General features: G+C 40.3%; 1 protein-coding gene across 4 annotated transcripts in view; it reads left to right on the top strand.

The window, feature by feature from the left end:
- PlexA (plexin A) overlaps positions 1-16,069 on the top strand; it is a 597,216-nt gene that overhangs the window by 353,880 nt on the left and 227,267 nt on the right. For all 4 annotated transcript variants that reach the window (XM_083117039.1, XM_083117040.1, XM_083117041.1 and 1 more), the window contains one exon: positions 1,740-2,951. In XM_083117039.1, the coding sequence (XP_082973165.1) occupies positions 1,770-2,951 (1,182 nt within the window). In that variant the 5' untranslated portion in view covers positions 1,740-1,769. The remainder of the gene's footprint in view (positions 1-1,739; positions 2,952-16,069) is intronic.

Genomic DNA, 16,069 nt, shown 5'->3' with positions numbered 1-16,069 from the left:
TTGCAATAATCTGGATTATCAAACATAGACCTATTGATGGTTCTTATAACACTAATATTTTGTGTATTAAATATTCAACATTTGTAAATTATTACACTAAAAAAGGTCATGAGACCACTTTTGTTTTCATGGTTTTGTTTTCTTCATCTCAAGGCACACCTTCTTATAGAGAACATATGAAATAAATCAAGAGACCAGAGCCTAGTTAGTCTGCAAAAGGCAGGTGTATTACGTGGAAGAGAGACATTTGGGTGTCTTTAGAAAGGGTCACACCTTATACCCCTCGAAGACCGGAATTATTATAATGTACTTTTCGTACATGCTGTCTAGCGGTGTTGTATGTATTAATACATTTGAATACGCTTTTATAAATTCAACGTATTGCCTTAACGTTAAAGATTTATTACATAATACATGGTCACAAAGAGCCTGGCATATTTTCATAACCTGAGAGAAGAATAAGTTCTAGAGGAGAAAAAAATAACATTCGTGTTCTGTCAGTCAATGATTGATTATCTACACACTCCAAACACCACCCAATTTCCTTATCCCTCCTAAACTTTTTCACAGAAACCTAATATATAGTCATTTCGGTTCGAAATTTACCCTTGGAATGTCCTAAATGCGAAGTTACACCCTCCTGATGGATAATTGTGGACAAACTCCATGCTTTCTGTATTATTCACTTGTACGTGAATATATGCACCATTTCGTTGGTGTTGAACTGAGGCATTTTGTCACTAGTTCAAGTGGAACATACCGATAACTTGAGCGTCATTGTATACCTAGGTAGATTAGATATTTCAGTATTTGTATTAATTTCCTTTTGCTTGCAGTTAATTAGGCCCTAGTCTTTTTTAAATAGTACATGCTGATAAACGTGCGGTCATGTTTTTAATTTTTTTTTATATATATATATGTAGGATGTGTAATGTTGCTTCCTTTGTCTGGACCGTACTCCCTAAATTGGCCTTTCCCTCTATTTGCGCAGGAAATACAAGATAGATTTAATTTCATTGTGTACTGAACATTCCTGAAAAATCTTTCATTTGAGTGTTGCTTTCCTGAGACCAAGCTACATGTCCAATTTTTTCTTATGAAACCAAAATATGATTTCATGCAAAAGTTCAACACCCAACACAGGTTCAGAAGCATAACTACTAAAGGCCAGACGAAGAGTTATTCAACAGTGTCAGTCTTTTAAGATAATATTTTAGTATTTAGTGAAGTGAATGTTTATGTGGAAATGTTAACACTCTTGCTCTCGTCTTATTTTCCCACTTTATCACAACACGTACAGTCATGGAAAAACATACTTCCTCCATAGAGCCTTAATAGCAGTAGGCTTATGGGGGAGGTATTTTTTCCACGACTGTACACCCAACGGCATAAGAAATGGTACGCGTATTGTCCACCATTTTCCTCTAGTCTGTTTTCCACAATATGATGATCATGATTTGAAATAAAAACGTAGCAGAGGACATCTTTTAAACAACACAGAACGTAGAATAGAAAAAAATTAAAGTAGTGCTGGAAATTTGCCTACTATTATATTTGCCGTTGGCTATACAAGGACACGGATCCTGAAACACAGTGCTCAGTATATGTGAGTTTTAGGTTTAGAAAATAAAATAATTTCTGTCCTGAATCTTTTTTTTTTTTTTAAAAAAAAACTGTGTAATTCATGTATGTAGACTGTGAGTTGTGATGGTACTAATACTTTCTGTTTTGATTTTCAGGTGAGCCCTATGACGTGACGAGGCGTCACGATGCGAGCGTCTTGGGTAGGCGCCCTGTTCAGTGCCGCTCCCGCGGTACTGTCACGTCTTGTCCTCCTCGGCCTGGTAGTCCTGGGTTCGGGTCCCTCCCCAGGCCAAGGAGGCGACATTGTGAAAACATTTAGTGACACTGAAACGGAGAAATTTAACCACCTTGTTGTAGACAAGAACACTGGGCGTGTGTTTATTGGAGCTGTGAATAGACTGTATCAATTATCCCCGGATCTCGAAATGTTTGTGACCGAAGTTACAGGACCTCACGAAGATTCACCCGAGTGTTCTGTGCTTGTCTGCCCTCCCAGTGTGAGCAAGAAATTGACTGACAATGTTAATAAGGCACTTGTGATCGACTACAGTACCTCACGGCTGATTAGTTGTGGTAGTCTTTTTCAAGGCATATGTTCCGTGAGGAATATTAAGAATATTTCAGACCTGCAACAAGAAGTGAAAGAGGCAGTGGTGGCAAATAATTCTACAGCATCCACTGTAGCTTTCATAGCTCCTGGACCACCGAATCCTCCAGTTTCCCAGGTGATGTACGTTGGCGTGACGTATACAGGAAACTCGCCATATAGATCGGAAGTTCCGGCTGTGTCGAGCCGAAGCTTAGACAAAGAGAAGATGTTCAATATTGCCGAAACAGCCGTTACCACGGGTACAAGGATGTTTGTCAACTCTTTGGCTCGAGAACGATATCCAATAAACTATGTGTATGGATTCAGTTCAGGTGGATTCAGCTATTTCCTCACTACGCAAATGCGACATACAACCCCGTCTCCGTTCATATCCAAATTAGTTCGTGTATGCCACGATGACGAAAACTACTACTCCTACACAGAAATCCCAATAGATTGCATCAGTAGTGAAGGGGCTAACAGTGAACGTGCGAAGAAGTACAACCTGATTCAGGCAGCATACGTTGGAAAAGCAGGATCCGACCTAGCTTCAGATTTAGGAATTACAGCTCAGGATGACGTTCTGTTTGCTGTGTTCTCGGAAAGTGACCAAAGCGAAGGGGAGGCATCCAGCAAGCCTTCCCAATACAGTGGTTTATGTGTTTACTCTTTGAAAGCAATTCGCAGGAAGTTTATGCAGAATATAAGAACATGCTTCAATGGAGTTGGTAGCCGAGGATTGGATTTCATATCTCCAAGTCATCCCTGCGTACCCACGGTGAGTACAGTTCTCAGGATTTTCTAAACTACTTTCAAATGCATGTGTAAAAATTGGGGTGGTGGTAGAATTTTAGGTTATTGTTCTATTTCCAGTGTTTGCATATAGTTGACTCAATTTATTCCTTTAGTATATTAAGGGTTTTGAGAATGGGTGGAGTTCGTTCTGAAGGGGGTTGATCACTTTAGTATTTGTTCAAAAACACTAGGACGCTAGATGAATTGGGGAGTTGAGCTAATAATATATTCAAGAATTACTTTCGTACGGGTATGTAGGCGGGATCTTGCTTCTGAGCCTATCATTATATCTTTGGCAGGCTCCTAAGACAATGTCAAGATCAGGTTGACCTAGCGAGTGCCCAGAATATTATTCATGGATCTGGCACGAACTAGGTTTTCCTTAACGGTTTAGTTTCTTTCGAGTAAAATCGCGTTTCTGAAGGGGTAAAATTAACTGAAATCTTAAACATGCATCATTTCGAGCATTATTGACAGGAGACGACCATTAAATTTCGTTATGTCAAGGAATAACAGGTACGATTCAAAATTTCAGACAGTGCAACCTCATCAACGCATATGGAATGTGTTTTAAAATATTTTCTTAAAGTGCCATATACAGTAACTGGGGTCTACTGAATATTATGAAAACTACGTTAATGACTTGTACAAGAGACTTGAAAACTCCCTGGCGTATTTAGGAAATTCTGATTGAAGGGGCATAAGGAAGTTATGTGCTAAGTTAATGGTTGACATATTTATCACGACTTGTCGAAAGTGAATTGCTACATTTTAATGGTAAATTTTAAAATAGGAAAATAATTCCTTGCCTAAGATCAAGGGAATATGTATATATTATTTTCATAAGAACTGCTACTCTTAGAAGTGAAGACATCTTTTTATCATTTGACGTGTGCTTGTATTACTCAGATTTAATGTGTTGGTAATGGTTCAAATTACTATAAGATTGGCTTTTTCGTGGCACTAGTTTTCCTCCAAAACATTGCACTTCTTAAATGTTTCACAGTTGTCATACTAAAGGGGAAGCTTTCACGACCTTATAACACATGTTACTTGTCGTCTGCGGAAGTCGTTTCTGCTGCTTATTTCGTGCCTTGCTTTTGATATATTACCTTTACTTTTATTTTGCTTACAGTATTTTGTTTTGAAAATGCGCTGCTTATAGTTTAGGGATTGTCAAATATATATTAATTGTTGCTGTAGTGTGAACGGTTTAGTGTGGGAGATCATATGAATTATCTAAGACACAGAACAGACTGCCCTGATAAGTGTGGCTGAAATTCCGTTGCTAGTATGATGAGTGTATTAGAACAAGTGATAGGTTGACAACTCAGTAAGGTTTTTCATTCTTTGTCAGCCAAAATAAATATCTCGAGAGGGAAGTATGGGGGACAGGGAAATAATCCCTTGCCTAAGATCAAGAGAAGATGTACGTGTGTATATAGAACTGAAGAAACTAGAATGTATTTTTGTGAAAATATCCTGAAATCATGTGAACTGAGATAGTTTCGATTACGTTATGTTTTCGTATGTAGGGGAAAATGTGCAAAGTAGGTAATAATGTGGGGTCAACGACTTATCAAATATGCTGACAAACTACCGCATGTTTTGGGGCGAATGGACAGTCTGCAGTAATTATTGTCGCTCAATCCTGTACAGTAGAAAAGCTATTGCGTCACTGTGTGTCGTGCATGAATGGAACATCAAATATTTTTTGTGAAACATAATCTCGTAGCGTGATGGTTTTGTACATTCAGCGGCAAAGATAGTACGAGTAGTCGCTATTTTCATTATTCTTTATTCCACATCCTGTGTTGTGAAATGAATGAAATTCGTTGATTCGAAGCAGTTGTTTGCCTCTACTTATTGACGTTATTATTTCATTATCAGTGTGTGAAAAGCAAACCAAATTAAAATAGTGATGGACAATTCACCTACTATTTCTTTTGCCGTTGGGTGTACCGCTTTTATGTTCCCTACGATTCTTGACGGTAGCTAGTAGCACCTTTTTCCCTGGCAGAGAAAAAAAATATTTTTGTGTGTATCCATGGGCGTATATAAGGAGATGGGTTGGGGCCAAGCTCTTTTCATTCGTTTAGTACACGTTTTGCATTAATTGTGGAGTCAAGTTTATACGAACCTAAAAGTTTCGAATTAAGCCTACAATACGTTCCACACACATGCAGGGATGATCATTTTTTCTTCAGTTTCAATAATGTAATTTTCTTCATAATCGTAGTCTGTTTCATACATTATAATGGGGAAAGGATGTCCACAGTAATTGATAGTTTCTTTTTTACCAAATATATTATAAAAGGTAAAGTGTTCCCCTGTGCTTAGCACCACGCCATGAAGGCGTATAGGGGGTGTGGGGGTAACGCCCCACACTTCCTTGATCCGGTCGTGTGTAGGGGTAATGTGATCAGCATCACGCCCCTGACCGCCTTTACCCCCCAGGGTTTCCCCCAGGTACCCATGTTATTATATATAATAAAATTAAGAACAACCACAACTCAAAATTATATGTAAAAGTGTTATGATGATAGATTTAATGTACATGAAGCCAATATTAACATGTGAATAGTTTAGACATACGAAACCCTTCCAGTATTACTGTATATAAATGCCCTGTTTCACAATTTGTTAGACACGAATTTTGAAAATAATCGTCTGGTCACCTATTTAGTGTTTTCAGAAGGAAAGGCATTTAATTAACTGCGAGCTATATACACATTATTAGACGAGCACACATGGCAGGGACATTTTTCTTTCATTTTCTCCCTCAATTTCTGTAGAAGTTGCTTACCATTTATGCTGACTGCTTTGTATGCTCTATTTTTGTTGCATCCCCTTGTCTTGTAATCAATGGGAGTTCCATTCTCGTGTAGAGTACCCTCAGTCACCATTGTATTTTCGATATTCATTCCGCTATATACGTGTATATTTCTTCTAAACTTGTACATTGTTGCGGGCAAATTTTTCTACATACACGCACACTTTATTTTCTTCTATAATTCATCTTCATCTTCATGTAACTGCTTCCAGCAATAGTTGTAGCAAAAGTTCATATAGTTTTCTCGTCATTTTGTTTATATACCATAAACATTAAATATTAAAAAAATGACAATTTATTAATGAATTTTAATCTTCAATTAATTGTGTGAAACACGACTTGTCCACAAGTCTAGTGGTTTCGGATGTCATCCTGTAATCAAGGGATATTGGGTAGGCCATACATATCCTCTGGGTGGTGCATAAAATTGTAGTAGGTCCAGTACTTATAATTTGTTCGAAATGTAACAAAAAATCAAAACCCTGTCACTTTATCAAGGGTTCTGGGCTTTGATTCCCGGTGAGGTGACATTTCAATGTTTAGGATCGAACCCATCGTCGCGATTAGCCAAAAGTGGCAGCAAAACTAATTTAACAAGAATTATCAGCATCGTGCTTTAATCTGAGAGTTCAGTCCCGATGCATGGCTGTGCATAACACGTGGACGTGTGCTTTATCAAATATGAGGAGTCTAGTTTTAAGAGATCAATGGAGATACTCAAGTGCAGTCTTTCTCAACCACCAGACCGCAGTCCCGAACCGGGCCCTGAAAAAAATTGTACCAGGTCGCGAGTGGTTCTCCTGAAACATTTTTCTCCAATAACCATCATTAAAATCAAGTTATAGTTGTGATTTTTCCGAGTATAGAAAAACAGTCATCAATTTCCCTATTAGATTAATTGGAATTTTTCGGTGTTCAAAATGCAGCACGCCGATGAAAATCAGCACTTAACCAAATTAATTTAACGATGTTGCCCTGAGGAAACTACAAGATTACAGTAGATCCAGTGGCTGACAAATACGTTAAACCTAATTTTATATTTGTGAAAAACACTAGACATAACCAAATTATTGGTCTTTATGATTATGCCATAACTTATGTATTAACTGTTAATTTCAAGGTGGCTTTAATTTAATGTATAAACTTTAAAAACAATTACAAAGGTGTTGACGAGTAAAATTGTTGGGATCGGAGCATCAACTAACAAAAAAAAAAAAAACGGGCTGCGGTATAGCGAAGTTTGAGATCACTGCTGTAGGGGAAATCTAGGCAAAGGGTGAAATGGACTCATTCCCTAGGATTGGGGTTTCCCGTTTGACACACGTCCATGTTCCGCTAGGGATGTTCTCTGCGGATGCAACAGTTAGTGTTTCCCACAGTTCTCGTCTTCAATCTTGCACTTGCAACTGTCATGCATCATTTTTGCTTGCACATCTCCCCAGGGCCCATCGCAAGTCTTACTTGTCTTGCGTCACAGGTCCAGCTTTCTTGGCCTTGTCTGGCGCTGGTTGGTTCTCGTTATGAATCGCGATGAAAGGACCGTTGTCAATTTTGTAAGACATTTACATTAATTGCGTGTCTGTGAAAGTCATGGGTTCGAGAACTAGCCAAATCTTGGGTTTTCAATGGGACATGTTCGGTTTATAATTTCTCCCACAATTCATCGCGCGAAATCACGCCCGCTGCCATGTTCCCGGCAAAAGTCTGGGATCGTGTAACAAACTCACTTGCGGCTGAGATTCAAAATACAATTCCCTTGCTTATATGTTAAAAAATGTCCTATTGCATTTTCCGGCAAGAAATGTCCAAAAACTTTTTTTTTTCCGCCACGAAACACGTCGGGCGAAGAAAACACATTGGCATCCGGAGATGCTTTTCGAGGTACTGCATTCAAGCTGACAATGTTCATGATTGGATAACAACAAAGCATTTGAAACTACTTTCAAATACGTCTTTAGGTAACACCGGGAAAACATTCAAGACTAGATAGGCGCCTCACATTCGCGTGAAATTGATTCGAGGTATGTTCCAAGAATACAAAATTCTGCACGAATTATTTTAATGCAATACATACTTTGTGTATAGAAAGGTTTATTTTAAATCCAATTCATGCGTCGGTAGTCTACTCGTGACTGAATGTACAGAGTAAAGTTAAATCTGCAGCTGCCCAATGTGCCTCCGCGATATTGCGGAGGGTCAATATGGGATTGTCACTTCGCTGTTTTTTGTGCCTAGTGAAACAGGCATGCAAGCAAGCTATGTTGACAACTAGTATATACGAATGTGCAAACACAGATAAATTCTTGCTCAAACTTTCCTTGAAGCTAAAGGTTATGGGATCGCTCATTTAACACAAGCCACAAGACCGGACCGTACAGCAACTATACATTATCATGGAAAATCGTGGCATCCTGACCACCTTTCAAAATGTATGAAGTGATGACCCCTGAACAGTGGCGGCGATTGGGTTCCAAGACTGGGGGCAAAGACAGTAGATTTCCCTTCGTAGATAAGGTTTAGCATAGTGCTAAAAGTGGGGGAGTTGGCCACTTAATCGCCCCCACTGCCCCCTAAAATAAATACAGACACACGCACACAATAACATGAACTGACCAAACTGAAACTTCATTTCTAAATCCTAATTTTAATAAGGTCTCCACAATTGTATGACCATCTATTCCAATACACGTTGCACACTGTGTTGTTGACTCTAGCTGTGGCCTTCCGAACTTTGTGTGTTGTTTCGGCTAGATTTCCCATGTTACGTTGCGCTGCTGACGCCAATTTGAATATTCCCCATTGTTTATTAAAATGTATTTCGCTTAACAGATCATTCATTTTGATCATTCCGATTCTGACATGTAGAAAAATGTTAACACAATCGCAAAATTAGTTCCCCCCCCCCCATCATTTAGCTACGGTGTTCTTTGTTCTGATACATTTCAGAGTGGTGCCACTTGGATGCATTATGGCCATATTTAGAGAGGGGAGGATAAGGTGGGAATCGCCCACATCGATTCGCACGTTGTCCACCTTGAAGTGTACAAATCCAGTTATTTATCCACACACCCCTAACACCCACTTAAAATTTTCAACAAAGCCTCAATTTATGGCAATTTTGGCTCCAAATTTATACTTACATCCTGGAGGAGTGGTTAGCATAGCGCGCTACGACGCCAGGGATCCCGCGTTCGAATCCCGGCCTTGGCATGGGTGTTTGTGAGTATCCCTTCATCAATTTCATCATATAACTCGTACTCATCTTCGCGATTAGCCAAAAGTGGCAGAAAAGCGAAGTAAAATAAATCAAACAAACAAACTTGCACCCACCAGATGGAACATTCTCAATAAACCCCTGGTACAGTCACGGACACTTCTGGGTTGTAACAATCTCATTGAATTCCATTGTAATTAATACAACCCAGAAGTGTCCGTGACTGTACAAATCGATGCACGTCACGACCTAATTGTCCACCCTGAAAAAGAAAATAACAAAAACAATTTGCCCATCCACGGTGTTTGCATTTCACTTTTTTTGTCCATATTCTGTAGAGAGAAAGTAACATTTTTCTAGCGGTTTTTTCGTTCGTTTGTCTCACGAATGCCACATCTCCAGATAGTTTTTTGTTTACTTTGAATCGAGCTCTTTCGATAGCGTTTGCAGCAACATCTGATAACGCTCCCAAGTATCACGGTTGCATCTTTCGGAAACCATGTTTACGATTGTACAAAGTCTTCATCGTGTCGACGAGCAGAACAGCCAGAGAGCTTTCCCGTTACTCACGCGGCATGTTGAAAGTCGGGTGAAAGACCGCTATGTTGCCGCACGTCTCTGGAAGATCAGGTGGAGGGGAGGGAGGGGACAGGCCCACCTCCGAGCCTACGTTGCGTGGTTCGACATGGCAACGTCTTACAACCTTCGCTCACGCACATATTTTCTCGCGAGGGATGGATTCAGGGAAGCGTAGAAACAAAATATGCTCGCCCAGCTGCACTTGCCTCTTTTCTTCCTGAAATTGAGGTTTGACCACGAGTTGTGGAGCGCTCTGAAACGCGCTGCACGTTGACATTTCTCATCGTAACCGCAGGAACGACTGTTTCAGCAATGCGCATGTATGTATGTGCGGTGACGGATCCAGCAATGGCACTTGGGAGGGGCTATTTTCCCGCGGAAGTCCATTCCAATCAACATTTGCATAGTTTTTATACAAAAAATATGCAGCAATAATGTGCACAAGGCGAATAGGAATACCGGATTCGAATCCCGAATAAGTAAAATATGTGTATTATTTTCTTCCATCATTATTATCGTTCCATTGTCGTCATAAACTAAAGATACGACGAATAGTGGGGAATCGATTAAACATAGATTTGTTCTCTGGAATCATGTCACTCAGTCAGGAAAATATAAAAATGTACATGAAGCATTAGGATCGTTATTTATTTAATTAGATTTGAAATCTAGATTGTTAGCAGAAGACCTCAAATAATAATTATTATTATGATAACTGACATTCGGTATCACATAATGTTTTACACCGGTGAAATAAACGATTATGTACATAATACTGAAGTACAAAAAACATATAGAATAAATATAATGTATGCAAGAAACGTAGTCTAGCCATCTGGGAGGGACGGTCGCTCCCCATCGCCTTCCCCCCTGGATCCGCGCCTGTGCGTGTTTATGTGTTAAGTAGCTTTTCTGCCTATTAAGCTAATCGCGACGATGAGAATGAACGGTGATTGGATCAAATTGATTGAGACACTCATAATCGCTAGAACTCGAACCTGGAGCGTCGGTGATGAGGCCGCGAGTCCAGCACTCAATGCAGCGTACAACCAAGGTGTGTGTGTGTGAGAGATTCCTACCCACAATAGTTGGCTGTGTGCACGTTCTGCTTAATTTATTAATTCAAATGTGGTGGTGTTATTTAACATTTAATTCTGTCTTTGGGTAGAATAGGATGACATTCATTCGAGCAGGTGTAGCAGTCCCTTGTCATTGTACGCAGTAAAATATCTATACAAAGAAACTGACAAATAAGATATGTATTTATGGACGTTGTGTGTGATAAGATAACAGCTGCAGCCACAATGCCGGCTCGTTGACCCAGCGTGTGTATTGTCGACTTTCGGACTCTTTCTCTCCACCGAAGTTCCTGGGTTTCAATCCCAGCCTGGGTATTTGTTAGCGTCCCCATTTCAATAATCACTCATTCTCGTCGTCGCAATTAGCCAGCCAGAAGCAGGAGAAGAGCGATGTTAAGTCAACATAAATACAGATTATGCTACGGATTACAAATTAACTATGGACGGTGTCGAGACTGCCCTGTAAAACTCAAGACAAAATCAAGAAAGACCGCTTTAACATCGAGTCGAAACGACCGAGACTTAGTGTCCGAGATTCTCGGTCCGTCCGAGACTGGTATGTTATTGAAAAAAATACAGGAACCGAAACCACACCATATCTACGTAATTATTTATAGATAAGTCATCTTTTTTGTTTACGATAATTATAAAGTCAATTCATTGGTAGCAATTGTGAGTCTTGCTCCGTTGTTGCGTACGTATTCAGGATAAAATTCTGTTTGTCGAGGAATCGTAGCGTCAAACGAGGCAGCAGATAGATAAACGTTATTAAGAAAAGTTGTTTGCTTAATTGCCTCTATTCACTGTAAGTTTGCATGGTGATCCGCTGTATACTGTATAATTCGAGTACGAGACAGGGATTCACAACTCGAGACGAGACCGAGACACTGGCAAATCTCTTCTGTCTCTCTTGATAGGATAGTAGTTCTCCAATAATTGAGTGAAAGTTGAGAAAAGTGTGATTGACGGGGGATACTACCGCATAGGGATATTTCTTCATTTTTTTTTTAATAAAAAAGTCGTTATGGCGTCTGACTACCATGCGAGAGACCCGGGTTCGATCTCCGGCGGGGGAGATCCGGGATTTTTCCACCTGCTCAAGCGGCTCCGGCGCCCACCCAGCGTCGTGTAAAGTAGGTACCTGAATGAAACTCGAGGGGGTGGTAAAGGCGACCAGGTGCGTGGTGTGGTGCTTAATACATCACCCCCATCTTCGGCCGCGATCAAGAAAGTGTGGGGCCCTAACTCCACACCCCCTATACGCCTTCGTGGCGTGGTGCAAAGCACAGGGGAACACTTTACTTTTACTATTTTGATGAACTATTCGTAGTCTTGGACTAAAACAAGCCTAGTCGTGTGATAACATGAATAATTATCGGTGTTGATAGTTTCTGAGGATCACGTTAAAAAAGTCCAAAACTTGTTCTTCTAGCGAGCATTCAAATGCTGGAGGTCTTTCTTATATCTTTCAGACGACAATTACTAGTTTCTTTTGTATCAATTCGCCACTTGTAGAATGCAAATTGCAGCTGATATTCTTGCACCCTTAAATGGAGTCCACTTCCAACATCTTAGCGTAGTAGGCGTATGATGTTTCCGAGGAGAATATTGACTCTTGAAAGTGGTTTGTCCAAATGTACACATTTTGCAGGCTCAATCTTGGATTTCCATATAACTACTCTGAAACAAGATTCAATCATTTCTTGTATTGTCTACGTGGACCACATATTATGTTTTTCGTGGAGCGTATGAGAGACGGGCGTGGAATGATACCTACTTATGCGACTTCCGAGGCAGATCCAGTAGTAAGGTGATTGCCTACTTCCATTCAGTTTGTCAAGAACACCCTGGAACGATTTCAGAGGATCTGCACGTATATCTTATTATATTAATCACATCTCATGTATATTGTTTCTAGAGGGCTCAGCTATGAAGAAATTGCCAATCACGGATCACCTATCTCTTGAAGAACAAGAGAAGATCGCTCTGTAAGCATTAAGGTGTGTGTAATTTCTCGGTTAAGGTCTTTGACCCGTGCACGCCTACGATTGTGAAAGCAAGAATTGATACTGTAGGTTGTTTCTGAAATTCAAAAATAATGGCGCGTTCCAGCGGTTAACAGGAATAGCATGCATGTACATCTGTTTTTTATTATAATTTCTTTGTTTCTCTGCCCGTGTTTATCCAACAAAGTGGACTTCAATCCCCTTCGGGTGCAATTCCAATTTTCTTTGTGTTGGATCTCGCCTTACAGCGCCAGAACAACTCCCAAACCTGTTTCGGTCCCTCGGGCTCTGCCCACTCCATTTTCTTCGTACCGAAGAAACATTTATAGGCTTTCGTATGTAAAAGTAACCAGGCTTCGGCTGTGGGTATGTACAGATATGTCGTTACGCTGCAGAGTAAGTAAATTGCAGTAGCCGCTCCAGAAATCTTAATTATCGTGGTCGTTTTGCCTTGAGGTGTTCGAACAGGTTTGGTCGTCCGGTGTCCGAGGCGAGGGAAGTTGAGAGTTAGGGCCGGAACTAAGGTTTGAGATGTAGACCATGGGACTAATTCTATGAGAGTCGGTGTGGTGGTGACGTGTTGGCCTACTTCTTGCCTATAAACGCGCCGGTTAATAACATGTCTTTACTTTTTTCTTTCCAAACCTACATTTCATTGTACATACCCGATCTGTATTCAAATCCAACAAAGCAGCAACTGATTTGCTTTGTTATTGGCGTGAGTCATGGAACAAGAGGAATGATTTCGGGCTCTGATGTGAGAGTGCCCGTGTATTATTCCTTAACCTACAGGTTGTCTAATATAAATTATTTTATCTAGTACTTAATAAAGAGTTGCCAATTGGGAATTAACGTGATTTGGGGCAAATCTAGTACACGAAATAGCAACGGACACGTGACAATTTCTAGGTAAAGTTGTGAGACATCCACTGGCTGATGTCATGATAGTGTTATTGCCAGTAATCGTCTCGCCTACACTGTGCCACTAAATATAGATATGCATCTGTTCGCACAGAAACATGAGAAACAAGGTTAGCTGTCGAACGACCTCATTTCATCGACGAATAAAAAGACCTTTACTACAAAACAAAACTCCCATTTGCATGGGCCAAGTCATGCAGCAGATATTTAAGAAAATCCAACATTGAAGCAGACACGCAATACGTCTTTCACTGAGGCCTGCACAACAATTTGTTAGAGAAATCAATATATCTTTTTGATTAAGGGGTCGCGAGTTCGACTCCCAGTGGACGCCAGTTGACCCTTATCTACTGTAAACTATAGTCTTGACTAGAATATGTCCAGTGTTATTAAAGTTGTCTTTCTAAGAAAAAAATCTTAGTAGTTCGGTTCTCTGGTGAAATCATGTAACATTTTCCACAATATTTCGGTAAAACTATAGTAAAAAGTTGGGCTGAGTCGATACCACCGATGCTGATGCTTGAAAATGGTAACAACAAAACGTTGCTCAAAATATTGATTAATACTAGTGGGTGGGTATTCCATTCCCATTATAAGCATCAATTTACCAGTTTTTGCTTTAAAATATGTTTAAAAATTACATCAGAATGTAATCACAGAATACAGTTTTTTTCACATATTCAATGGAAACTTCGAATTTTTCATAACTTCCAGGATAATTATACTCAGCCAAAGTACCGGCCGGAATCGGTAAATGAATTCCGATATCGATATCACTGGTATCAACCGATGCCGATACATCGGCAACCTGGGTTTAGCATCGTCTCGTAACATTCTCTCGTTATCATTATTACTGTTAACCTAGTGGTTGAAATAACGAAACTGAAATATCACTAGTATTAACTACTAATACAGACACATTGGAAATTGCCAAAGCAAGCTCAGCTTCCTCTGGCACTGTCTGGTAACCATAAAGATAATACAATATCATGAAGGCATATTGTGTAGTAATTCGATAAAACGTGATATGATAGTTTTTCTTAAGTGCTGGTAGGTTCGGTAGGATGATGATGTACGTGGGCTAAACCCACTTTCCTCATTTGGTTGTGAAAACAAAAGGCTGCTTCGTATCCGAGGGCAATGCTGGCACACCATTACATCAACATAATGATAACATGGATGCCGTGGAAGTCTATGGCAGGCTGTAAAGAAAACGTAGACCATTGTTTTCCTGAATGCGCAAGGTGCCTTTGTTGAAGCTGCACAATGCACAGTGTGTTCACAAAAGGGGAAGGAGGGTATCCTTCGCTTGTTGTGCCCGTGAAAGGCCATGCTATGTTCAGGGACCGAGTACGAATATATGATTTGGCAGTTCTGCTAAAATTGTGTATATTTATGCGAGTTGTTGCTATAGAAGCTTTTCACCTCGGAGACAAGGGGCGTACGTTCTGAGGAGCTGACCTGAATTAAGAGTAACCGAGAGAAGGCGTGTGTATGTGTTCACTGTTGCCACTAGATCGTATACAAAAGACAGTTGCCGGTCTCTATGCTAACGTGACGCGACAAGACGCGAAACTAGACGGTTGAATCCCACTCGAGGCAAGGCTGTTGCTTTGCACTGGTTCTTTTATCCATGTTATTCATCTTCATCGACGCGATTGACCTCAAAAGTGCAGAAAGGCGCTGTAAATTAGGCTAACAACACTCTATTCATCTGCAGACGAGTGGTTGTTCTGTGGTCTGCGGACCCCCGAAATGGTAAGCTACTAATAACTCTCTAGCCTTCTAAACCCGAAGGTTTATGACTGCAGCAACACAAGCCTCCCATCTGTCCCTATCCTGGGCAAGATCAACCGAATCTTTTTCATCCTACCAATTTCCTTTAAGTCCATCTCAACGTTATCCCTCCATCTTCGTCTCGGCCTTCCTACAGGTCTCTTACCATCAGGTTTCCCAACAAGAACCCTGTAAACTCTTTATTTCCTCTCCCATTCGTGCCATGTGGCCTGCCCACTTAAGTTTTCTTGATTGTAAGCTACTTATACGGAAATCGGGGAAGAGAGAAGAAAATGAAAACGTCTTTCCTGCTCCCGTAATAATGTGGATATAGCTTGCAGTTAATTAAGTGGGTGACCAGACGATTATTATTAAGAAATGCGTTTCATTTGGTTCGATTTTTGTTATTTATCGTCACTTTTCTTCCACTTTTGGATAATCGCCACGACGAGGATGAGTGATGTGATGAAATTGATGGACACTCACAAAGACATCCATGTCGGCCAATTTCCTTTGAGAATAGCAAACATTTTCTCTTGACTGTACCGTCACCTCACAGCATCTTTGGGGGTCCCTCTCAGCTGTGGATGTTCCAGTCGGTTGGGTGTAATCCGGAAAACTTTGAGCGCATAATCCGGAAACTCTGCCTGGAAGCTGGTAGTGCGTGGTGCACAGAAGAAAGAATGATTAAAA

The sequence above is a fragment of the Lepisma saccharinum genome, chromosome 2 (assembly GCF_977018435.1).
Source record: "Lepisma saccharinum chromosome 2, izLepSacc3.1, whole genome shotgun sequence".
In the NCBI taxonomy this organism is placed as follows: Eukaryota; Metazoa; Arthropoda; class Insecta; order Zygentoma; family Lepismatidae; genus Lepisma; species Lepisma saccharinum.
This window is presented reverse-complemented; position numbering and strand designations above follow the sequence as displayed.